The 25,474-nt window shown below is 39.3% G+C and overlaps 1 protein-coding gene across 2 annotated transcripts; it reads right to left on the minus strand.

Moving 5' to 3' along the window:
- Positions 1–1,071: 1,071 nt before the first annotated feature.
- On the minus strand, positions 1,072–20,838 carry LOC115586438 (mucin-2). Of its 2 annotated transcripts, XM_030425504.1 has the most exons (44): positions 20,747–20,838; positions 20,345–20,600; positions 20,133–20,247; positions 19,465–19,555; positions 19,248–19,375; positions 18,934–19,150; positions 18,419–18,544; positions 18,174–18,288; positions 17,930–18,080; positions 17,703–17,816; positions 17,544–17,613; positions 16,234–16,371; positions 15,852–16,016; positions 15,607–15,701; positions 15,396–15,522; positions 15,037–15,292; positions 14,866–14,918; positions 14,675–14,778; positions 14,339–14,490; positions 14,079–14,217; positions 12,935–13,045; positions 12,634–12,813; positions 12,279–12,518; positions 12,028–12,184; positions 11,228–11,356; positions 7,077–10,793; positions 5,461–7,028; positions 5,113–5,287; positions 4,764–5,011; positions 4,413–4,596; positions 4,113–4,323; positions 3,827–4,002; positions 3,581–3,650; positions 3,334–3,434; positions 3,203–3,234; positions 2,943–3,120; positions 2,722–2,826; positions 2,593–2,633; positions 2,331–2,450; positions 2,101–2,199; positions 1,845–1,973; positions 1,725–1,764; positions 1,516–1,639; positions 1,072–1,412 (listed from the first exon to the last, which is right to left on the minus strand). In XM_030425504.1, the coding sequence occupies exons 1-44, from the start codon at positions 20,820–20,822 to the stop codon at positions 1,202–1,204; spliced, it is 11,034 nt and encodes a 3,677-aa protein (XP_030281364.1). In that variant the 5' UTR covers positions 20,823–20,838; the 3' UTR covers positions 1,072–1,201. The 2 variants fall into 2 exon arrangements, with proteins under 2 accessions (XP_030281364.1, XP_030281363.1); XM_030425503.1 differs by having other exon boundaries at positions 5,461–10,793.
- Between the last annotated feature and the right edge of the window lie 4,636 nt (positions 20,839–25,474).

The raw sequence follows: 25,474 nt of genomic DNA on the forward strand, positions 1-25,474 counted from the left end.
AATGTCCTGTCATAGATGAAAAGGAAATATGCAATATAACAGAAATCCTGCATTTTCTTTATCTCATTTTTACATGTAAACTGCAATATGCCAATTATTACCAAATGAATAAAGTCTTCAGTTATTTTCCTTGACATTTTCTGACATTTATAGAGAACAAAAGTTTTTAAAGAATGGCCTTCTAAAAAAAGGATTTCCAAAATATATCCAAAACAAATTAATAGGAAAGAAAGAATAAGAAATTAAAAACACTCATATTTTGAACAAAAATTTACAAAGTAAAAAGAATGAAAAAAATTGCTAACAAGACATAGGTGTATCTGATATTACATTTTAATTTTGTTGATGTGTTGTGCGTAACTTCTAGCTGCCATCTTGGTTTGAATTTGTTTTTAGAAGAGCTAGCTAGCAGATACGTGTTAGCTTAGCACTGTTGTGAACAGCCAGCTATGCTAGCATTACCGGAATGACCTGACACATTATACACATAACTACATTAGATTTATACACTGAGGACAAAGTAATTATGACTTTTCCCCCTGAATGATCAACTTTTCTCACCATCAGCAAAGGCTGAAACCGTGAAAAATAACAAAGTCATGGGTTTGAAGATTTCACTCACCATTAACAAATGAATATCTGGAGCAAGCTGATACAGAAAATACCATACAAATTCAGTGTGGAGAAATGCATTTTCCCACATGAAAAAAAAATACTAATTACTGTAAACTGTATGGTCAGTATTCAGTAACAGTATTGCTGTCCAACATTAGGGAGCTGTCTCGGATGTCTGTCAAGGATTTCAGCTGATGGAAATTTGCCTTATCAAGTCTAAGTGTGTGTTTTTTTTTTAGGTTGGCACTGAAGCCTGATGTGTTGTTTCTATTCAGCAATCTGGCTTCTTCTCAGGACCAACTGATCCCCCTCTCCACTTCACCCTTCAAAGTTCTTCTTTAATTATATTGATTAAAGATGATTGGACTTTTTTAATGAATATAATTAATTATTGATAGTTTATAAATGCAAATCAAAACAACTTAAATAGGTACAAACAAGACAAAAGAGTTGATACTTCAAGTTGCATCTTTTTATTTGAATTGACGAATATTCTCTACAATTGTAATACTTTGTAAGAGATGTAATGATTAAGACGACATGAGAAGAAACTTTCACATCCATCAATGTAATGACATATTGTGTATTACGCCAGAGTGAAGCTTCGCCTCCTGCGAGCGGACTGTCCAACCGCTCTGGTGCACTCTGTGTGGCCACAACCACACTCCTCCACATGGATGTAGGTGTAGGGTACCACCTCTCCATTCAAGCAGTGCAAGTCAATGGTGCGATTGCTGAAGCGTGTCTCCTTACAGCAGGAGCAGGAATGCTGCATAGAAGCTGCTGCTTCAGAGTACCTGAAGAAGGCATAGGAGGGATTGATAAATGCAAACATCTGCACTAAACGATACCTAAACATTTTCTTTCCAGAGGAATGAGAATTTTCAGTATCCTCCTTACTTGGTGAAAGTGTTGCAAGATCCTTCACAATATGGCATTTGGACCTCCTGGTAGGACTGACAGCTCTTGTGTGTAATGTGAGTTTTCATTGTTACTAACTTGCAGGCCTTCTCTTTCTCCACACCTTTTATAAAAGAGATACACATTCACAATTTCTTTCAAGTACCTTTAAAAGAAATGTAAACACAAATCAGAACAGTCATACTCACAAGTCTTACAACAGCCATTTGCAGCAGTCTGGATTGTTTCCTACAGAGGAAAATACACAACATCAAAAAAACTCATTTTCTCATAGATGACTATCCAGATGTGTTGAAATTGATACTTACAGTTTTGCAGTTGCTCTCCTGGAATGGCGGGCACACAATGTGTGAACTGATTGTTGTTAAAGTCTCACCACTCTTAACACAGCTGTAGAGCTCACAATTACTCCCAAGTGGTGACCAGGTTTTTCCTAGCTGGAGAGCAGTGAGATGAGGGGACACACATAAACCGGAATTTACACAGACACCTTATTACTGAGAAACTTTACGTTATTAATGAGGAACAGGTGGAATAGCAGCCAACATAGATGATTCAACCTACCGCCACAAGCTGCTTGGTACCATTAACATTGACCATGCAGTGTGTCTGTACACACTTTCCACAGCATTCATCTGAATGTGTTTGTACATATTCATACCCCTGAAGGAAAGGAGTAGTTAAGTTGCCAAGTAAAGTTTACAAGTTCACCCTCTCAATAAACATATTCTTAAGAAAACAAGTTGCATAGTATTCAATGTGTGTTCGGGTATGATGGGCGCAATTCCTCTTACCAAGTCACAGCTTTTACATTGATGTAGCCTACAAGTAATCTTGAATAGACCGGACTTGGGATCAACCTCAAATGAGCAGGTACAGTCCTGACAAACAGCTGCAGGAACTGACATGCCAGGCTGGTAAATGAAGAAGACATGTATTCATACTTTAGTTTTTAGTCATTCATAACTGAAGCAATCTAACAAATATCATTTGATAACAATAGTGACATGTTAACAAATTATGTAAGAAATCATTTTGCACTCCTAACTTATTTACCTGGTATTCAATATCTTTGTGCACACAAACTCTCTTAGGATCTAGAAAGAGTAAGACAATGGAAACTGCATGAAAGTATCTGTCGTCTTGAGGTTTTATATAAATCAAGCTATGAATTAATGAGCTCACCACATCTATGCTCCGGACAGCATCCTCCCTCAGGAACACTGAAAACTGGTTTATATCCAATAGGACAGTTCATGTTGGTCTCTGGGCAAGTGTTGCTGTGACATTCTTTGGAGATGATACAACAGTAAAAGCAACTAGTTACAAACCATCTTCAAGAATTGTCATCTATATCAATTTGAAAACTGTAGAAGAAAAATTTGCATTGATGCTACATGTCTTACGGCAAACAAAGACAGAACAGCAGGGGTCTGATGGATTAGTCTGGCTGACAAGAACAAACCCTGGGCCAGTGCAGTTTGTTTGAGGTGGTGCTGGGCACACCTTAGGCTTGCATGTCACAGTCTTCGTTGACTCCTCACAGATGCAGTCTTGGCAGTTATACTCAAACCTCTCATTAAACTGAAAGATTACAACACAGTTGTGACTTAACTTTCTTTTGCAAGCAAGGGTTAGGGTTAGGATTTTAATTAAACACTCTCACCTCACGAGGAATGCCCTCAGGATCAATACATCCTGTTGAGCAAAGGACACAAATGAGCATTTCTAGGACTTCATGATTGATTAGATACTTTTAGTTCACTGGCAGGACATACAAATTTACAGCACACTTACCACACTTATCAACACATATGCCAGACTCTTGGTTGAAGAGTTTCATTCCATCAGGACAAAAGCAGCCCTCAGTAGTGAATTTTGAAGGTGGTTTATCAAAACTGTAATATTCAATCATCAAGAAAGATGTCAGTTTTTATCATTCCTTTAAGATCTCTAAAAACACAGCTAATTTAAACACTCCATTCTAGGCTACTGTGTTGTGGTCAAGAACACTCTCAAATGAATACACTGTGCTGAAACTCACTTGTCATCACAGGTTGGTTGTTCTGCAGGACCACATGGCTTGTATACTTTGTCAGATGGGCAGTCACTTGCTGTTAGTGAAGAAAATGTTTTAAAATACATATTGCCCACCTATTGTATATAATTAAATATGCAGCAGCCAGAGTAATGTCTGCTGGATGCAACAAAAGTGTAAAAAAATAATACTTCAACCTCCTGATTCCACTGATCTCAGCATTTATAGTCATAATATTGAGGGGCTGCTTACTACACAGTTTGGTGTGGTTTCTCCAGTGAAGGCAAATTCCTTCTTGAGCACATGCAGCAGCATAAGTCTGCAAGCTTGTGCACTCCACTTCTGCATTAGAAACATGGCAGCTATCAAAAACACAACCTTGAAAGAATCTGTCTGGAGAGACGAAGGGGTGGCACTCTTCAAATACACTGTGGAAAGTAAAACACAAACAGAGTACAAACAAAGTTATGGTGTTTAAGCTGTAGCTATGCCAAAGTTATGGGGATGCATTTTAACTACTATGAAGTTTTATGCCTACCTGCTCTTAAGCATATCACATATGGAATCTGGCTTGCATGGAGTTACGGTTGGTGGAGGTTCGGGAGCACTAGTGGGCAGTAGAGTTGGTATCTTGCAGTCGGGTGGGTTAATATGTTTTGCAGGCCAATAGTCAGCCATCACAGCACAACTTTCCACCAGCTGGCCTCCAGGCAACATGCAGTCATCAGCCTGGTTGTTATTGCATGTTCCTGAAAGAGAGTCCCAAACAGTTAATATTACAGTCTGAACTCAATAATTTCTTAATATGGCCACTTGAGAGAGAGAGAGATGTTCCTACCACAGTGGCCTTGTGTGTTATTGCCAAAGTGTTCAAATGGAAGGCTGACACTAAAGCCATTTATTCCGAAAGTAATGATGACGTTAAGACGAGGAATCTCAAAAATCAAGTTAAGGCCAGAGTTCAAGACTTCAACATCTCCTTGTGAATAAGGTAGTTTCAAACGGACTCCATCTTTGAGTGCCTACAGGGGAAAAGTAGATATTAATAGATAATTATATAACAAAAAAATAGATAGTATGACAAAATTATATTTTATCGCTATTCTACACTTACAGTAATCATCTACTCAAAGTTAGTCTGTTGAGTTTTTCAGAATGTACAATGAAACTTTTATGTGACCATACATACCTCTAATTGTACAGCTCCAATTAGGTTATGATTCATGAGTGTGATAACTTGTGAATCATATGATATAATTATCGATCGTGGACAAGAGACATCTTCAGTGGGATCACAGAGGACATTGTCAATATAAATCGTTAAATGTTTTCTTGGTGAAATCTCTTCCATTAGGATATAAGTACAGTTTCCTTGATAACTGTAGTATGAGCCATCAAAGGTGATGTAATGAGGATCTCCCCAGCCTTTACATTCACCTAAAAAAAGACCCAAAAAAGTTCCAAATCTTAAATCAAGCAAGTAAAACATATGAGTCAAAAAATATGTCAAACTGCATTTTAACCAAAGAATGGCTTACAGTCACAAGCAGAATAATTGCAGCAGTGGTATTCATCATACAAAATAACTGGTTTCTTTCCATTGGCACAAGTGATGTTCTGAATCGGTGGACACTCATATGGAATTATTTCAACTGTATTGTTCTCAATGCATCTGGCCATGGTGCAGTTGCACAATAGGAAGGTCTCGTTTGTCTGACGTAAAGAAAAACATGGGGAAAATTGATTATACTTTGAAGTCATTTGCAAAAATGCATACAAGGCTTGTCTTGTGTCATGTGCAAAGGTGCAATGTTATTATAAATGCTATACTACTTAATTATACATTGTGTATACTTTCAGTGTGCTAGTAACATAAGGATTCTTACTCCGACGTTCCATTCAGGGCAATCAGGTTTAGGAGGGGTGATTGGGGGCACCGTTGATGGTGGAGCTTTAGATGTTATGGTTGTAGATTCAGGTACAACAGGGGCAGTTGACGGATGCGTTGCAGTGGGACCAGTAACAAGAGTTATTGGTGGAGTAGTAGTAGTGGCAGTAGTGGGTTCCGTTGATGGTCTTGAGGTTGGTGGTGTAGTTGGAGTAGTTAGCACAGTTGTTGGAGGAGTAAACGTTGTGGTTGGTGTTGTAGGTGTGGTTTGGGCTGTAGTTGGAGAAGTCGGTACAGTTGGTGGTGGTGTTGTATATTCGGTGGTTGGTGGTGTAGTTGAAGTAGTAGGCACAGTTGTTGGTGGCGTAGAACTTGTGGTTGTGGTTGGTGTGGTAGGTGTTATTTGGGCTGTAGTTGGAGAAGTAGGTACAGTTGGTGGTGGTGTTGTATATTCGGTGGTTGGTGGCGTAGTTGGAGTAGTAGGTACAGTTGGTGGTGGTGTAGACCTTGTGGTTGTGGTTGGTGTTGTAGGTGTGGTTTGGGCTGTAGTTGGAGAAGTAGGTACAGTTGGCGGTGGTGTTGTATATTCTGTAGTTGGTTGTTTAGTTGGGGTAGTAGGTGCAGTTGTTGGTGGTGTAGACCTTGTGGTTGTGATTGGTGTTGTAGGTGTGGTTTCGGCTGTAGTTGGAGAAGTAGGTTCAGTTGGTGGTGGTGTTGTATATTCGGTGGTCGGTGGTGTAGTTGGGGTAGTAGGCGCAGCTGTTGGTGGTGTAGACCTTGTGGTTATGGATGGTGTTGTAGGTGTGGTTTCGGCTGTAGATGGAGAGGTAGGTCCAGTTGTTGGTGGTGTTGTATATTCTGTAGTTGGAGAAGTATGTACAGTTGTTGGTGGACGTGTTGTATATTCTGTAGTTGGAGAAGTAGGTCTAGTTGTTGGTGGTGTAGACCTTGTGGTTGTGGTTGGTGTTGTAGCTGTGTTTTCGGCTGTAGTTGGAGAAGTCGGTTCAGTTGGTGGTGGTGTTGTATATTTGGTGGTTGGTGGCGTAGTTGGGGTAGTAGGCGCAGTTGTTGGTGGCGTAGACCTTGTGGTTGTGGTTGGTGTGGTAGGTGTGGTTTGGGCTGTAGTTGGAGAAGTAGGTACAGTTGGTGGTTGTGTTGTATATTTGGTGGTTGGCGGTGTAGTAGGAGTAGTAGGCACAGTTGTTGGTGGTGTAGACGTTGTGGTTGTGGTTGGTGTGGTAGGTGTGGTTTCGGCTGTAGTTGGAGAAGTAGGTACAGTTGGTGGTTGTGTTGTATATTCGGTGGTTGGTTGTTTAGTTGGGGTAGTAGGTGCAGTTGTTGGTGGTGTAGACCTTGTGGTTGTGATTGGTGTTGTAGGTGTGGTTTCGGCTGTAGTTGGAGAAGTAGGTTCAGTTGGTGGTGGTGTTGTATATTCGGTGGTTGGTGGTGTAGTAGGAGTAATAGGCACAGTTGTTGGTGGTGTAGACGTTGTGGTTGTGGTTGGTGTTGTAGATGTGGTTTCGGCTGTAGATGGAGAGGTAGGTCCAGTTGTTGGTGGTGTTGTATATTCTGTAGTTGGAGAAGTATGTACAGTTGTTGGTGGACGTGTTGTATATTCTGTAGTTGGAGAAGTAGGTCTAGTTGTTGGTGGCGTAGACCTTGTGGTTGTGGTTGGTGTTGTAGCTGTGTTTTCGGCTGTAGTTGGAGAAGTAGGTTCAGTTGGTGGTGGTGTTGTATATTCGGTGGTTGGTGGTGTAGTAGGAGTAATAGGCACAGTTGTTGGTGGTGTAGACGTTGTGGTTGTGGTTGGTGTGGTAGGTGTGGTTTCGGCTGTAGATGGAGAGGTAGGTCCAGTTGTTGGTGGTGTTGTATATTCTGTAGTTGGAGAAGTATGTACAGTTGTTGGTGGACGTGTTGTATATTCTGTAGCTGGAGAAGTAGGTCTAGTTGTTGGTGGCGTAGACCTTGTGGTTGTGGTTGGTGTTGTAGCTGTGTTTTTGGCTGTAGTTGGAGAAGTCGGTTCAGTTGGTGGTGGTGTTGTATATTTGGTGGTTGGTGGCGTAGTTGGGGTAGTAGGCGCAGTTGTTGATGGTGTAGACGTTGTGGTTGTGGTTGGTGTTGTAGGTGTGGTTTCGGCTGTAGATGGAGAAGTAGGTACAGTTGTTGGTGGTGTTGTAGATTCTGTAGTTGGAGAAGTATGTACAGTTGTTGGTGGACGTGTTGTATATTCTGTAGTTGGAGAAGTAGGTCTAGTTGTTGGTGGCGTAGACCTTGTGGTTGTGGTTGGTGTTGTAGCTGTGTTTTCGGCTGTAGTTGGAGAAGTCGGTTCAGTTGGTGGTGGTGTTGTATATTTGGTGGTTGGTGGCGTAGTTGGGGTAGTAGGCGCAGTTGTTGATGGTGTAGACGTTGTGGTTGTGGTTGGTGTTGTAGGTGTGGTTTCGGCTGTAGATGGAGAGGTAGGTCCAGTTGTTGGTTGTGTTGTATATTCTGTAGTTGGAGAAGTATGTACAGTTGTTGGTGGACGTGTTGTATATTCTGTAGTTGGAGAAGTAGGTCTAGTTGTTGGTGGCGTAGACCTTGTGGTTGTGGTTGGTGTTGTAGCTGTGTTTTCGGCTGTAGTTGGAGAAGTCGGTTCAGTTGGTGGTGGTGTTGTATATTTGGTGGTTGGTGGCGTAGTTGGGGTAGTAGGCGCAGTTGTTGATGGTGTAGACGTTGTGGTTGTGGTTGGTGTTGTAGGTGTGGTTTCGGCTGTAGATGGAGAAGTAGGTACAGTTGTTGGTGGTGTTGTATATTCTGTAGTTGGAGAAGTATGTACAGTTGTTGGTGGACGTGTTGTATATTCTGTAGTTGGAGAAGTAGGTCTAGTTGTTGGTGGCGTAGACCTTGTGGTTGTGGTTGGTGTTGTAGCTGTGTTTTCGGCTGTAGTTGGAGAAGTCGGTTCAGTTGGTGGTGGTGTTGTATATTTGGTGGTTGGTGGCGTAGTTGGGGTAGTAGGCGCAGTTGTTGATGGTGTAGACGTTGTGGTTGTGGTTGGTGTTGTAGGTGTGGTTTTGGCCGTAGATGGAGAAGTAGGTACAGTTGGTGATGGTGTTGTATATTCGGTGGTTGGTGGCGAAGTTGGAGTTGTAGATACAGTTGTTGGTGGTGTAGTCCTAGTGGTTTTGGTTGGTGTTGTAGGTGTGGTTTGGGCTGTAGTTGGAGAGGTAGGTACAGTTGGTGGTGGTGTTGTATATTCGGTGGTTGGTGGTGTAGTTGGAGCAGTAGGCACAGTTGTTGGTGGTGTAGACCTTGTGGTTGTCATTGGTGTTGTAGATGTGGTTTGGGCTGTCGTTGGAGAAGTAGGTACAGTTGGTGGTGTTGTAGTATATTCGGTGGTTGGTGGTGTAGTTGGAGCAGTAGGCACAGTTGTTGGTGGTGTAGACCTTGTGGTTGTCGTTGGTGTTGTAGGTGTGGTTTGGGCTGTCGTTGGAGAAGTAGGTACAGTTGGTGGTGTTGTAGTATATTCGGTGGTTGGTGGTGTAGTTGGGGTAGTGGGCGTAGTTGTTGTTGGTGTAGACCTTGTGGTTGTAGTCGGTGGTTCAGTTGTCATACTAGGTGTAGTAGGTTGGTTAATGCATACATCACAACATACCCTGAATTCACAGTTTAAGCACTTTGCTGGAGGTATGGGTTGGTTTTCTTTTCTACATATTAAACCATAACTCACATTACAAGAAACAACTTGCTGAGATTGATCGAGATATTCATCAAAGGACAAGTGTGGATATAGTGTTGATCTACATTCAATTAGGATAGGATTTGCACATATGTGTTTACCACTATTTGTGATGTTCTCATATGTTTCCCAGTCATTTTTGTCTGTAGCTGGGTCATGTTCATCATACCACTCTGACCACTCACACGGTTTCGAACATGGTGTAGTGGCAGAAGTTACAGGAATTGTAGTGGGACGTACAGTTGTTGGTGGTGTAGACCTTGTGGTTATGGTTGGTGTTGTAGGTGTGGTTTCGGCTGTAGATGGAGAAGTAGGTACAGTTGTTGGTGGTGTTGTATATTCCGTGGTTGGTGGTGTAGTTGGAGAAGTAGGTCCAGTTGTTGGTGGTGTTGTATATTCTGTAGTTGGAGAAGTATGTACAGTTGTTGGTGGATGTGTTGTATATTCTGTAGTTGGAGAAGTAGGTCCAGTTGTTGTTGGTGGTGTTGTATATTCTGTAGTTGGCTTAGTAGGTGCAGTTGTTGGTGGCGTAGACGTTGTAGTTGTGGTTGGTGTTGAAATTGGAGAAGTAGGTACAGTCGTTGGTGGTGTTGTATATTCTGTAGTTGGAGTAGTAGGTACAGTTGTTGGTGGTGTAGACCTTGTGGTTATGGCTGGTGTTGTAGGTGTGGTTTCGGCTGTAGATGGAGAAGTAGGTACAGTTGTTGGTGGTGTTGTATATTCCGTGGTTGGTGGTGTATTTTGAGAAGTAGGTCCAGTTGTTGTTTGTGGTGGTATATATTCTGTGGTTGGAGAAGTAGGTACAGTTGTTGGTGGATGTGTTGTATATTCTGTAGTTGGAGAAGTAGGTCCAGCTGTTGTTGGTGGTGTTGTATATTCTGTAGTTGGCGTAGTAGGTGCAGTTGTTGGTGGTGTAGACGTTGTAGTTGTGGTTGGTGTTGAAATTGGAGAAGTAGGTACAGTCGTTGGTGGTGTTGTATATTCTGTAGTTGGAGTAGTAGGTACGGTTGTTGGTGGTGTAGACCTTGTGGTTATGGTTGGTGTTGTAGGTGTGGTTTCAGCTGTAGATGGAGAAGTAGGTACAGTTGTTGGTGTTGTTGTATATTCCGTGGTTAGTGGTGTAGATGGAGAAGTAGGTCCAGTTGTTGGTGGTGTTGTATATTCTGTAGTTGGAGAAGTATGTACAGTTGTTGGTGGATGTGTTGTATATTCTGTAGTTGGAGAAGTATGTACAGTTGTTGGTGGACGTGTTGTATATTCTGTAGTTGGAGAAGTAGGTCCAGTTGTTGTTGGTGGTGGTGTATATTCTGTGGTTGGAGAAGTAGGTACAGTTGTTCGTGGATGTGTTGTATATTCTGTAGTTGGAGAAGTAGGTCCAGTTGTTGTTGGTGGTGTTGTATATTCTGTAGTTGGCGTAGTAGGTGCAGTTGTTGGTGGCTTAGACGTTGTAGTTGTGGTTGGTGTTGAAATTGGAGAAGTAGGTACAGTCGTTGGTGGTGTTGTAGTTGAAGCAGTAGATACAGCTGGTGTGACAGTTGTAATGGGACATGCCTCTACGCACATTTGAGTCTCCTCGTCAAATATGGGTTTGTCTTCAGGGCATACAGGGTAACAGCCTGTAAACATAAAACATAAAACAACACAAATTACATTTTGAGGGTAAATTCCCCCAATCAGACAGAACATTAAACCTTCTGACAGGTGAATATCATTGATCATCTAATTACTAGCACAGCTTTGCCACTTGCTGATGGGTGTAATTGTTGCTTACATTTTATTTAAATCTTTAACACTGAAGCTGGCCAGCTGGTCAATTGTTTTCCTACTTTGTCAAATAAGGTTAGCCAAATTGGATCAGTTTGACATTTAAGATTTGACAGCACCATGTCATTCTCAGTCTCTTTTACGTGTTTATTGAGTGTACCTTGGTGTGTGTGATTATCATTGTTTTTGTTCACTGCTGGCTGTGAAACAAATTGCCCCCCTTGGATAATGAAGTTGATCTTGACCTAGTCACTAACCAGAGGTAAGTAAGGTGAGATGTTCTTACCTTCCAGGTTGGGTATAGGGTTGCTGCAAATTCCTTGTGGATTTAAGCAGGTCTTGTAGCAAGGTGTGTGACAGGGACTGTAGTGCCACTTGCATTCTTCTGGGCCATTGTAGTAATCACAAAAGACGGCTAGTAGGAAAAGATACAAGGTATGCATTTTTTTTTACCAAAGGAATTGTTGATTCGGATACATATTTCAATCTCTGTTAAAGAAAACTCAATCTTAAAAATCCCCCTGATACATTCTCACATCATATTTTTTTAGGACTGAAGATTAAATCTAGTTTAAGCTAGATTTGGGAAGTTATCATTCACTCCATAATACGTAAAAGACCACCGAACATCAGAAAGGGAAAGGTTTAGTTCTGAATCACATCCATCAGGCCAAAAAAAAACAAAAAACAATAATACTTTGTAATACAAAATTACACTTACTGGAAGTTCAAATTGAACTAGAAATTTTATTTGAAATCAGTGCAGTCTCGATGATATATTTTTCATTAAGCATGCACTGACGCAACATACACTAGTCTCTGTAATACATATCCGCTTTACTTACATTTGGTGTCTATTTACATATGAAATATTTAACCACAATTAAAAATTTATATATGATATGAATATCATATTTCTTGTCTATAAAGAAAAGGAACTATATTCATACCTACAGTACATCACACATACAACATCTTGCCATCAATATCTAAACGCTGGGTTCATAAGAATTTGTGGATCTAATGACAGGGTCTTGGCAGGAAATGGCTCAGATTAATATGAGGGTAAATTTGTTGTATACTTACGACAGATTTCTGGAGTTCTCCAGGCAACGCAGACACTGGCCTCGTTACAAGCCTGAGCGTAAGCTGCCACCGCTGAGCAGAAACACTCACAATCTCCTCCAGAGTCGCAGGCGCAAGAGTCTTTCACACAGTTTTCATAAAATGGATGGGGATCAACCTGTTGTCAAAATATATTATTAATTTTTTAAAAATGTGTCCAATATTTGACCCTGTGATTTAATAATACAAATTAGGGACAAATTGGTCATTACCTTTTTGTGACAGTCTCTGAAAGTCTCTCCAGTGATAATGCTGCACATCATTTTTGCCCAGTGGTGTCGATTGGGTCTTGCTTCACAGGTGTCAGGAATTGTTTCCACATCTGGGCAGTTGCTTGACACTTTCCAGCTGTTTGCAAACTCTAACAGACTGCTCACTACCATCTGACCCTTGGTGGTGAAGTCATTCTGTCCATCACCATCAAAATTTCCACACAGGCCACACACCTCTCCCTGTCCAGTCAGAGAAAGGGAGTCAGTTACTTCTTTTACATACCATATCAAATCTCTGAATACTTTCTGAGAGATTTTAGTCATCATCACTCAACAAACAAATACTGTGACTCACGCTGTGCTGTGGTTCCAGGAGGATGCGAATTGTTGTTTTGCGATCCCACATCACTGCCAGACCAATTTCAGATTCTACCACCAGATACAATCCAACCCTCCTTACTCTGTACGCAATCACAGAGCCTTCTTCCAGGTCCACCTCTTCAAAGGTACCCTTTGATAGTTTGACTTCCTTTCGCTGTAATGTTAAGAAAGATGTTTTATGTTGCTTTCATTGCAGTTTGATGTATTTAATATTTTTTTTGTGTTAAATACTTTATGGAACAGAATACATGTCAGTTGTTGGTATGAGCCCTTACCCCTAGTTGGACTCTGACAGTTTTGGAGCATGTTGTGCCTGTAGTGCCACATGGTACGTTTTCTGTGATAACTCCAAAGTTTTCCTGTACTGTTTTATTCCCGCACTTGTTCTTAAAAGAGAGAGATTCATTCAACATGTTTAGTCTTTTTGCTTAATAGTGTACAAAGACCACTGATCACATTAAAATTCAGCTTAGCCTTTTCTAGTCCACAATATTTCAAGAAGTCTAGAACATATTAAGTCCCTGGGAGATCATATAATTATCATTTTTCATTCATTACTTCATCTTAAAGCTACAACATGTAAGAATTAGTAGTCTGTCGAAGATCAATCCAGACTGATAGGGGGCAGCACATCATCAGAGTAACCGCAAACAGCTGGTCACTTTATTCTTTGCTGTAGCTACTAGCTGCCGTTAGCTAGTTGAGTCAGTTAGCCATGCAGTTAGTGGCCCTAAGCTGACTTGAGGTACTGTGTGATATTACAACACAGGGAGGAGCCAGGGCTAGGTGGTTAGGATGCCAACGTCAGCAGACATCTCTGCAACACAGACGTCTTTGACATAATGCCAAAACTATGATTTTCATATTCAGTTAGTAATGTAAACTAATTAATGAATGTTTTACACTAAGATTCTGACCAGGTCTTACACATTGGAAGTTTTAAGTGAAACATAAACATAGCATAGTTGATGCAAACATCAAATATTGACTGTATTTCCAGTCAGATGTTTAAGATTATCACTTAGAATTGGATAAATGTCATGTCTATGAATTTCTAAAATTAAGCCTGGGATTAAATTAAAGCATGAAGGTCAGCCTGTCCCAAAATGTACTATGTAGTGCACTGCAGTAAATTTACTGTCTGACATTTTATTTGATTCACTTAATTATGTATGTGTAAATGCATTCACTTTATAGCACAGTACAAAAAAATACCTTCCATAGCATCTAAACTACATTCTGCAGAAAATTCCTCCCCCAAAATATGACACTCAGTTATAGATATAAGATATCTCATTTAAATCAAATAAATAAATAAATATTGAGTGTCACCTAATACAAGGATAACTAATCAGTGAACAGGAAAGTTAATTCGGACACATCATCATCATTTGAATGATTTTGATATGCATTATTTACCTTAAGAGCAACATAGGCACAATGTCCTTGAAACCCATATGTTTTCTTGTCAAATGTACTGTAGTGACCGCTCCCATAAATAACACAAGTTCCTGGACATTTTTTCTCTGTGCACTCCCACTTCCCACTTTTGCAGGCACTAGATGCATCAGAAATGGTTAAAATTACAAAACATTTTTTTAACAGCAACAGTAACACATGCATGCAGATATGGTAATATTTTTCAGCATGCTATATGATACAAATGACTAAGGTCATACCAGGTGTTGCATTGGTTTGGGATCTTTCTTCCAACGGCATAAATATGCCCATCATGTTGACATGGACAGTCACTTTCTTTAACACAAGAACCTTTGCCATCATCAAGAAGCCCAGCTGGACACTGACAGCCAGATTCACACTCTGTGGATTCCTGGGAAGACAGTAAGATCACAGTGATAAAATGCAAGAACATTTGATGTTACTGTTAAAAACAACTGTATAAACTAGTATAACTATACACAGTGTGCTACATCCACAATATACAGCCCACCATTAAATTCAGGACATATATGAGAGATCCAGTTATTAAAGACATAGTGGCAAAAACAACTCACACAATCATCGCTGTCCAGGTTTAAACAAGTTCGAGCACACTGCAGTCCAACTTCTCCCGTGCCCGCAGTGGAACAGTTGAAGAACACTTTTGGAGAACGGCAGGCTACAACAAAAGTAGAAATGGATTTAATATGCAGCACATTCTATCAACCCCACGTAGTGATGGAAAACAAAACAAAACAAAAATTACTTGATGAGCGGGTTCTCCAAGAACGACAATGAAGCATTCCATTGGTGCACACGCTAGAGAAAGATATACAAAACTTAAAACGAGATGAAAAGTTACCTAAAAAACAACATGGATTTGTTCAGTAAATCTAATATATTGAAGGCACTACAATCATGCTAAAAACTGACTCACCAGTGTTCGTCTTTGATATTGATAGACTTTCCTGGCTTAACGTAGACTTCATCATGGTAGCAGGAACATTTTGCCATGGGAACGCAGATGCCATTTTCGTTTAGGTAGAGACCATCCGAGCAGGAGCAGCCATCCACTGGCAAAAAGTCAGAGATGCAGCTCTGCTGCTGTGAGCCCAGTGATCTGCAAGTCAACTGGCATCTCTGATGCTTGTATGAGAAGGTCTGAGATGCTGGGCAGCTCTTTGTGTATTTATCTGTTTTGTGCACAATATGACAATGGTTACTTAGTAGTTTTATGACTAACTAATGAGAAATAATTACTCAGCTTTACCACAACATAATGAAAAAAATCCTTACCGCACACATTCTCTCTCCAGTCTGTCAAGAAAACTCCCTTTGATGCACAAGCTCGTGCGTAGGAAGAGAAAACGGCACACAGGCAGGCCTCACTCTTCTCACAGTTACAGCTAGCATAAATGCATCGCTGCAGAAGATAGCACACTTTCAGAAAATAACATATTCCATCAAAATGTAATTAAATGATAGACAAAGAGAGGTTTTGCTATACCTTGTAGTACATCTCAGGATCCACAGCTGAACGGCACTGGGCAAAGGAGCTGTCTGGACTTAGCAGCAAGGCACACCAGTGTTTGGCGTAATTCTCTATGAGTAGATGATCAATAATTTTTAATTTCTAATGTGTTTAAATGTGTTGCACTGTCTACTTGAAGATAAGAAATTAGTGTATACAGCTATTTGAATAAATAAAATAAAAGTAGATAAAGAGTAGAATAATCAGCCAGTGTGTTTTACCATTTTCCACACTGAGGGAACAGGGGTCATCAAGTCTTTCCTGTCTGTCTCCACACATGAGGTTAGCTTTCCAGGAGTTACAAAAAGTTGCTGCTGTTCCTTCCACAATCCCCTGGGGAGTCTTCATGTCATCAGACAGGACCATGTTGTAGTTTCCACATAAACCTTAAGAAACCAAATATTTTATCATTTAATTTTAACATTTAATTTTTTAATTTACAATTCAATTAGTAGTCAGGTCTTAAATAAAATAAACAAATGGCTGAAACCATAGAGAGGAAAATACAAGGTGTAAATATTGTGAAAAACATTTTCAAAATGGACATGATAGCTAATTGGGTTAGGAATAGGATTAATTCATGTGACATATGTACAAGCTTACCACGTGTCTTTGCTCGGTAGCTTTGTTCCAGACTGACATAAACTTGCATTATAGGTACATGCTGGATCTGAATTTGCAACCCAAAACTGGTCTGAAGCAAGATGTGAAAGGATGAAGCATGGAATATGTTGATGTCCACTGTGAATAAAGAGAAATACAGCAACAGTCAAATTAGTTGCTAGTGTCATAGCTAAGGCTGATGCAGCGCTTCGGCACAATCGATTGCGTAAACACTACGTTTTACACGTTACGCAACATGCGTTGATGCTTTGGATAAAGCAGTACTACCGCCATAATCGAGTTACTGAAGCGGAAGCATCCCGAGGCGGCTGGATTCACATTGGATCTGGCAGTGCAGCAAAACAGCGCAGGCTGGTGTGGAAATCACTCCATGGTCTGCTTGTATGATGTGTTGGGAACCCCCGCTGATCAGTTTGCCAAACGACAAAGCTGCTATGTTTTTGCGGTCCTACTAGTGATTGTTTGTTCACATCGACAGATTTAAAATTAATAGTAAAAAACCAGGATGAGCCAGATCATTGCTGCAGTGGCGGTTCTAGACCAGTTTTAATAGGGGGGCCAGGTTGGGGCCGGCTTTTTTTGTTAGGGGGCACATACAACCCGGAAAAAAGGACAAATCCCTCATTCAGACAAAGCAGTGTTTACAATTTCAGCAATTTTGATTGGGTAGTAAACTGCTGAGACACTTTATTTCTGCCTTTCCCTTCAGAACAAAATCATTGCAAAAAATCTGTCATGGTGTTCTTAATGCAGACTCCCTGTCAGGGGGGCCACAGGGGGGTCCAGACTCAGAGTTACGGGGGTACTGGCCCCTGCTGCCCCCCCCCCCCCCCCTAGAACCGCCCCTGCATTGCTGTGTTTTAAACTAGGGGACAAGTCTGAACCTAAGTAAAAGTTACATTTAACGCTAAATATCCGTTGTGTTTCCTCATTCCCCGTTCTACTCTGCTTATGATCTCTTGTCATGCCACGGTAGGTTAAACATGACTGTTACTAGTTACTACTACTAAGAGTTATTCTTTGTACCCACCAAAAACGTGATAATTATCAGGATGACAAGTTTACCAGTAAAACTTTGTTAATGATTGAAAATGATTAAAGAAAAAATTTAACTATAAATGAGAAGGTTTAAAACTTTATTTAAATTGTTGTTATAAGAATCAAGTAATAAAAAGAAAAAGTTTGATTAATCCCAGTAATTGTCGAAACACCACCGCAGCCCTAGTCATAGCATTAATGAAATATGACAATAATATATTTTCTTCAGAGTTTCTTATTGTTTGACCCACCTGACTGGTATGGCAAAGTGATGGTCTGCATATTTTGCTTCACTGTGCCATCAGAAGTGAACATTAATACCTGAATAAAACAGAATTGATCCTTAGTGTTGCAGGCATCAGTGTGATTGATTGATAACCACAGTCTTCCAAATGACTATCTCAACTCACATTATTTCTGTCATTGTTCAGCACGATTTTAAGAGCCTTAAGACAAGTGTCAAACTTCTGATTTGCACATGGAGCCAACTGAGCCAGGAGGGTAAATTTTGGACTTGCATCATCCTGAAAAAAACAGAACAAAGTGTCAGTAGAATTAAATAAAATGAAAAAATGTTTAACATCAGCTGGTTATTTATTTTCTGCAATTTGATTGGACAAAATGATGAACAATTCACCTTGCTCTCCACTTTGGCTAGGGTGTAGTAACACTCTCCATGGAAGGTGTAGGTTTTGCCATCAAAGGTTGTGACATGTGAACCCTCTTCAACTGCACATGTAGCAGGTGTTGGAAGGCTCTTACAAGCCCATTGACCCTCAAAACATGTACTGAAACAACAGATTATTAAAGTTAACAAAAAAGAGTTTAAGAAATGATCATGTATTCAAAATTCTGTTGACATAATGAATTTTTTGACACACCATTCCTCACTGTTCTGCCGGTAAACCTCGCCAGAGTTATAGATTTTGTTGTGTTTGCACTGACACTCAGATTGAGCGATACACCCTCTCATAGAAATATCATCAAAGACAGTTCCTGAAGTAGACACACGAGTCATGAACACTCATAGACAAGGACAATGAAGTCCAATAGAATCTTCAGTGGCATTAAATATAATATGGTATATTTGACATTATCATAGTATGCACAAGTTAACAGCACTAACCGGATGGACAGAAGCAGCCGTCCATTTTGTGATCCTCACAAAGGGAACTTGTATCTTGATGTGTGCATGTATCCATGCAAGGGGAACCACTTTCTTCATAAACCATGTTGAATGGGCACTGTTTAGCTGTGAATATATGGTACAGTTGAAATAAACAAAGGTAGGTGTAAATGTATGTGAATTATTCAGGTATATCAAGGTTGGAAGTAACTCAGAAGATTTTTTCCTTAAGTGTAACAAAAGTAGATTTTATTGTGTACTTATTAGAAATGATTTATTATATATATTTTTGTTGCAAATCAAATCAACAGAGAACTTATTTTTTAGCTGTCCATGAGCGTCAGTAACTGGGAAAAAATATGCAGATGTTTGATTTGACACAGTCACATAGAAAAAGTAGACATTTCTGCCCTTTCTTTAAGTCTTTTACCCATGTGTTTCTCAAATAAAAGATATGTAATATGTAATATATTATGAACACATGTAAAGATATGATCACAAAACACAATGCTTACCACAGAACTGAGGTGTCCTCCAGTTGGGAGGTTGCCCTCCGGCATGGGAACACTGTCGAGAGAACTCAGACAGCGTGCTACAAAGACAGAAGTCACTTGTACTGTTGGTGCAGCCACACATGTCTTGGACGCAGGCCTGGATGTAAGGTTCGGGGTTTATCTGATTGGTGCAGGAGCTCCAGGGCTCTGAACGCAAGATCTGGTCACAGGTGGTTTGCTGAAAGGGGAAAGGAGACAAACAAAAGAGACAACATTACTCTGTTGCAAATGTTTATATTGCAAAGTATCACTATTGCTAATACAAAAAAACTCACAAACTCCTTGCATGACTCCAGCGAAGCCTCAGCTGATTCCTCTTCCTCTTCATAGGGGTCCTCACATTCATCATTTGGACGGTGGACTTTGTGTTTGTTGCCAAACTCAATGGAGCTGATTTTGCGATCTGCGTATTATTGTAATATGTCAAAGGTTAAAGATACAGTGGATGATTGTTGAAATGTATTAATATAAAAAGTCAATAAGCATAAATACCATTATGGATGAACTCATTGTAGACAGAAACACCATTGAAATCTCCACAAAGTCCACAAGTACGATTGGCATAGTCACGATCCACTTCCACCTGCAACACATCAATAGGTTATTACAAGTTTCACATTTAAATAACATATAACAATAAACAACATTTAAATTCAAATGTAGTGCTTTATGAAATGACATGAATGGAATACAAATTGTGATACAATCATAGTTTGAGCTAATGTACTGTAATTACCAATGCTGTAGTAGTTAACCTCACTCAGTTTCTTCACAACATTCTGAGGAATTCATTTAAATACCACCAAGAAAAACATATAAACATGACTGTATCTCTGATGAGTCGATCTATTCCATGTCAATGAAAGATAAATGGGTTCCAACGTTAGATACTAAAAAGAATCATCATAAGGGTCCTGACGAAACAGTGTATGGCTTTGAGGAGAGCTGTGTCTGTGTTTTTTTGTCTGGTGTATCACACAACAATCATTTTTAGCAAAAAAACATTCATCCATCCATCGTCTGTAACCACTTAGGTTCACCTAGTGGCTGGAGCTGATCACAGCCAACACAGGGCCATCCGCATGGTAAACCCTGGACAAGTCAGCAGTTCATCACAGGATGTAACAAACATATTTAAGGAAAAACAAGTTTCTTTTTACCATGACTGCGTCATCACCATTCCACATGACGACAAGACCGACTTTAGATTGGAGTTTCAAGTAAATCACGTTTCTTTCCACTTGTACCCCTGCATTGTAGTATGGCAATTTGACACTAGGGAAAAAGAGAAAGTTTTATATATTTCAGTGCAAAATTATCACAGAAACAAAAAGTACAGTTGCTTTTGGAGAAAACACAGCTTTTTACTCACGGGATGCCATTCACAGTGACCAGACTCTTGCCAAGGTGAAATGAAAGGTCGTTGATGGTGACCACCACATAACTGACTGTGGGGTTTCCATCATGCTCTTTCCTTTTCATATGCACTGAGAACTCCTGGAAGGTCTCATGGCAGTCGGAGGCCAGGTTGTATTCACATGTACCAGGGAACTGATACACATCTCCATCAAACGTCTTGAAGTGCTCTCTGCCCCATGTGCTGCAGATGCTGCTGACATGGTTGCGAACTACAGAAGATTTTAGAGTGCATAAAAAAGTTTGTTACAAATGCTCTAAATCATTGACATTACAGACAGTGCTATTCATTATTAATTTACCTGTATTCATAAAGTAGAATAATACATCCAATAATCCAAAATTATACGAATCTTACCCAGTCTGGCTTGGACATCAGTAACACTGCCAACAGACAAAGCAAGGAAACACAGCCACACACAACTCCACCTCATCGTTGCCACCGTGGGCTTACTGTGCCAAAGTAGGTAATAGTCAGGCTAAACCTGACAGGCCTTTATATTAAGGTGGTACATTTCTTTGCTCCCACCCTCTTACTAAGAGGGAGGTGAGGATTTATTGCCAGGCCATAGCAAACATGTGCTGAATGGATGTCTCACGCCCTTCACAAGTACAATTACCATTACATCTTCCTTATCTCTTACAAATATGAACAAATATGTTTGCACTTTGATTAAGAATATTTATTCCTCAATGAATGGGCAGCTATAAAAAAAAAAGTTTGATGAAAGGTTTATGCAAGTTTTTTTAAAAGGAGAAACATCTGAATGAAGTCTTGAAGAGGCCATGCTATGACAGATTTCTGTACTATTCAACAATCTAATTTAGTGATAAAAATGTCTTAGCCGTGATTGAGAATTATGATTGGGTAGGAAATAATATTAGAAATATTGGATTACTGTCAAACACCATCACACCCAATGTCAGCTTTGATAAGCAGCTGTAGATCAGATGTATGAACAGCCTCTGTGTCAAAAACACAAAATTATATTTTATTTTCAGCAAACTTTGAAGCATATGTTCTAATGATATTCATAACTATGTCAACTAATAATTATGTAAAATATCAATGCATACAGAATTAGATAAATTCATAAAAATATAAAAAATGTGATGAGCACAAAAGTGATTCAAACAGAGCCTGCGTCACACCATCTGCTTACGTTTGATAGGCGGTGGATCATTAAACTATCAAACAATGTTAAATGTTACCAGGATTCAGTGTTTCCATGAAGGATCTTATTCTTTTCAGAGCAGTTACTTTCTATTCCAAATCATATTCATCGAAGGCTTTGACAATATCATTATGCTACATATCCTGAGCTGATGAAAATGTATTTAGCGGTTCATGTTTCGGTTTCCTTGGGGCATCTAAAGCAATTCCTTCAATATTTTTTAGATTCAGGAGGACTGTGATTTGCAATTTTTAATGAAACCATAAATACTACCACATGAGTTCATTTTGACGATGGTATCAGTCAAAACATGTCGTCAGGTCACTTGTACCTACATTATTTTGTTTTTTTCTGTCTACCATCCACACTACTTGATCTCAGGATGATCCTCCAGAAACATCTAAGCTGGTGTGATGCCAATATGACCTGTGAGATTCTGTAATGTGGCAGGAAAAAAATGCTGATGTGTTAAACAAATATAAATCACAAAAAATATTTAATATTAACAATGTCATCATTTAGCCACATTTCTCCAAAATATTACAGATATTACTTCACCTTTTTGTAGATTACCTAGTAAAACAAAAACTGAAATACACTAAAGGTAACCTGTGAAGTTTTGACTGATAGCAGTGCTGTGGAGTAATGTTTTGGTCACATAAAGCGGATCAAGATGCAGTAGACAGTGGCATGTAAACAGAACAGAAGACTTGAAAAAAAAATGATCTGACAACTTGATTTAAACACAAAATAATTTGACAAGTGGATGAGGTGCAGGTGGAAAGATTGGCAGAGGAACACAGTTGAGGGGAATGAGGTAAAGAAACATGAGAAGATGAACATGGCTGTGATGAACACTGGGAACAGTGCAGGGCCAATGAGGCTGATGCAGGGCAGGTGTAGGAGGAGAAACAGGACAGGGACAAGAACAAGAACACAGAAGGGAATCGTAAGAAATGCCACAAAAAACACAGTAAGACGAGACAGACATGACCATGACACTAATGAGCAGCTGGGTGACGCAATACACATTTAATCTGACAGTTAATGCACTATTTGCATAGAAATACAGCAAAAGAAAGGAAGAAAGGCAGATTTTGAAACAAAAGTTAATTATTTCAATACCTGCATTAATCAATGCTCTTTGAAGAAGTGTCTATATGGGCTGATATACTGTATATGTAATCTAAATACCATCTTTTTTTTGTTGAAAATTGTGATTATGATACAATCAGGACACTCAACCAATAATGAAACCCATTTTTAAAATACTCATGTACAATCATACAACTTAAAGTCAATAGTTGTGGTAAGAGAACAGACTGCATTATCTTAATTGCATTTGTATCTTGAGAAGCCCAGGATATGCACTTTAACTGACTGTATTACATCCTTGATTGCAGTCATCCTCTACCTGAAGTGTCACGTCAGTACATATGAGACTTGGCATCATACCAAGCTGTGAACTTTCCAACTCTTAAAGTGACGACAACAGACTGTGACAGATGCTTAAACAGAGTACTCACTTCTGTTAAATATCTTAAAAGTTTAGGAGGTTATTGATTACTAAAGGTTGCAGGTTGACCTTTAACATCTGATCAAGCACCTTCCACTTTGGAAAACAAACATAAAGTCATTTTTCATGTTTGCAAATTGCTGCTCACTGGATGCCCCTCCAAGTGTAAACAGGGCTGATCCCACAGCAGGACAGCTGCATGATGGGGAACGTGTCTTGTTATTTCTGCCTGACGCAACACACTATGTTGATACAGGGAGGACATTATACTCGCCAAATTACCAGAGGACAGTTTTGATTAGAGGTGGGACAATTAAATATTTGTAATCTATGTTGGTATATTACTGTTTAACTTTCTTCATTCCCCATGACACAGACTGAAATGACACCTTAACCACAGTGGTGTGTCAGAATACAATACAAGATTTGAAATAGAACAGGAAGGAAACAGAAAGTGGTATTATTATTATTATTATTATTATCATTACTGGTAGCAGTAGGAAGAGGAGGAGGAGGAGGAGGAGAAAGATAATTATTATTAAAAGGTAAGTATGAAGTAATAAAAAAGTAGATAGGCCTACAAAAGAAATACTTTGTATGCTTTTAGTCAGGATGTTGAAATAAAACAACTGTGTCACAACTCATACAGAGCTAGCTTTTCTGTTTGCAGGACCTTATGCAAAGACAACACTACATGTGTTACACGTTGTTACAACAAAGAGAAACAAAGAGAAACCAAACAAAGTCATTAAGTTGGTGTGCTTTGCATGAAAGCTTGGTTGTATAAAACTAACCCTAAGCCCTATTTGTTGAGCAGTCATATACACCTGTTGCTAAAGCTTAAGTAAATACTGGGACTGCAACTAAATATTATTTTCATCAATAAATGGATTGAGTCTACTTTAAAGCTGCACTATGTCGTTTTGGGAAGATATTTTAATCTTAAGAGAAAGACCATCATTTTTTTTTATGTCTAAACAAAGTAAATAAACAAAAGTTTTCATGACTGTGTAAACTGAATAAACAAACTGACTTTAAAAGAAAACGTAATTTCATACTGTTTTACTTTATATTTGACAGACACTGCCAAGTTTCTAGCCTCAAACAGTAATCTGTAATTTTCCCCTCAGGACAGCTGTCACATAAGACTAACTAGTTAAGGAAACCAGTTAATATACATTTTTAGAAGCTGCTAGTAGTGCATTTATGACATTTTTGGGTAAAATTCCTGTACAATTAGTTAATTATCATAATTGTTGTAGATAAGTTTTGTATGTCTAGACTAATGATTCAGTCATTTCAGTATTTGTTATTATTACATCACCATATTACGTCTTAAATTTGCAAGACATGCTATTATGATATTAAAATCTTAATATTATTTTTTAATCGTGAAATTACTTGTTGTCCGACAAGTAATATTAGCTTTGCTTTTGTCAAATTTGAAAAACAAGTGAAAATAAGACTTCAGCTCTGAAAAATGCACACTCTATTTGTGGCTTTGACACGGAGCTAATGAAGATTACAGCTGTGAAAACCAAAGAATGTCTAAATTTACTTAATTTATGCCAGTGTGAATATTTCTGTACAACACTGAAGATAACCGTGTAAAACTGAAAATGATTAAAATTAGCCAAACATTTCTGTAAGCTAGGAGCTAACTTACTTACAAACCGAGGAACCATTAGCAGTCAACAATAGTAGAACGTCTCTGGTTGAACTAAAATTTGCTGACAAGATGGCTGCCCAGACTAGCTAACCGCCATTGGTGGCTGGCTAACATATCTGGCGTTAGAGAAGGCAAATATTTGAGGACCATTGTGTCGAGTCCTGTTGTTTCATGAACATATCATAAAACAATCACAAACCTGCTCCAGTTGGCATCTATCCACCAAATAAATTGTTGTCCCTTACACCAGTGTCCTGTCTTAGCATGTCTGCCGCCACCCCAATGAGATTAACTTGAACAAAATTATTCAGGCTGCTTACACATTGAAAAGGGGCATTGTAAAACACTTAGCAGCATCAGTCTTACCTGCCTTACAAGGCAATATTTTCTTAATGAATAAAAGCTGACAGGTCCAGGTTTGAACATAATGACAATTGAGGTTTTTTTTTTCAATTGACATTTAGTGATGACTTTCGATCCATTACCCTTTTACAGTATATCAAATCTGTAATAAACATTAATATTGTATATATTAATATATAAATAATACTGTTACTTTGCAGCCGCCTGACATTAACACTTTTCTCGATAAATCGCTAAAACTTAAATGTTAATGCAGCCCAGATAGGACGCGCAGTCCCCTGCACAGCCTGTCGTTCGCGCAGCGCACTGCAGGTGGCGCCATTCATTTTAACCTGACTTGGCAGACTACACGAAGAAGCTTGC

This window comes from Sparus aurata, chromosome 8 (genome assembly GCF_900880675.1).
Source record: "Sparus aurata chromosome 8, fSpaAur1.1, whole genome shotgun sequence".
NCBI lineage: Eukaryota > Metazoa > Chordata > Actinopteri > Spariformes > Sparidae > Sparus > Sparus aurata.

Excerpts from the sequence above, each read along its gene's own strand:
- LOC115586438 (XM_030425503.1), bottom strand. The coding sequence starts at position 20,822 with ATGAGGTGGAGTTGTGTGTGGCTGTGTTTCCTTGCTTTGTCTGTTGGC. Across the intron at positions 14,779-14,865 it reads TTGGAGAACCCGCTCATCAA|CCTGCCGTTCTCCAAAAGTG; the intron begins GTAATTTTTGTT and ends CTTTTGTTGTAG. Across the intron at positions 14,218-14,338 it reads CCAAACCAATGCAACACCTG|TGCCTGCAAAAGTGGGAAGT; the intron begins GTATGACCTTAG and ends TGATGCATCTAG.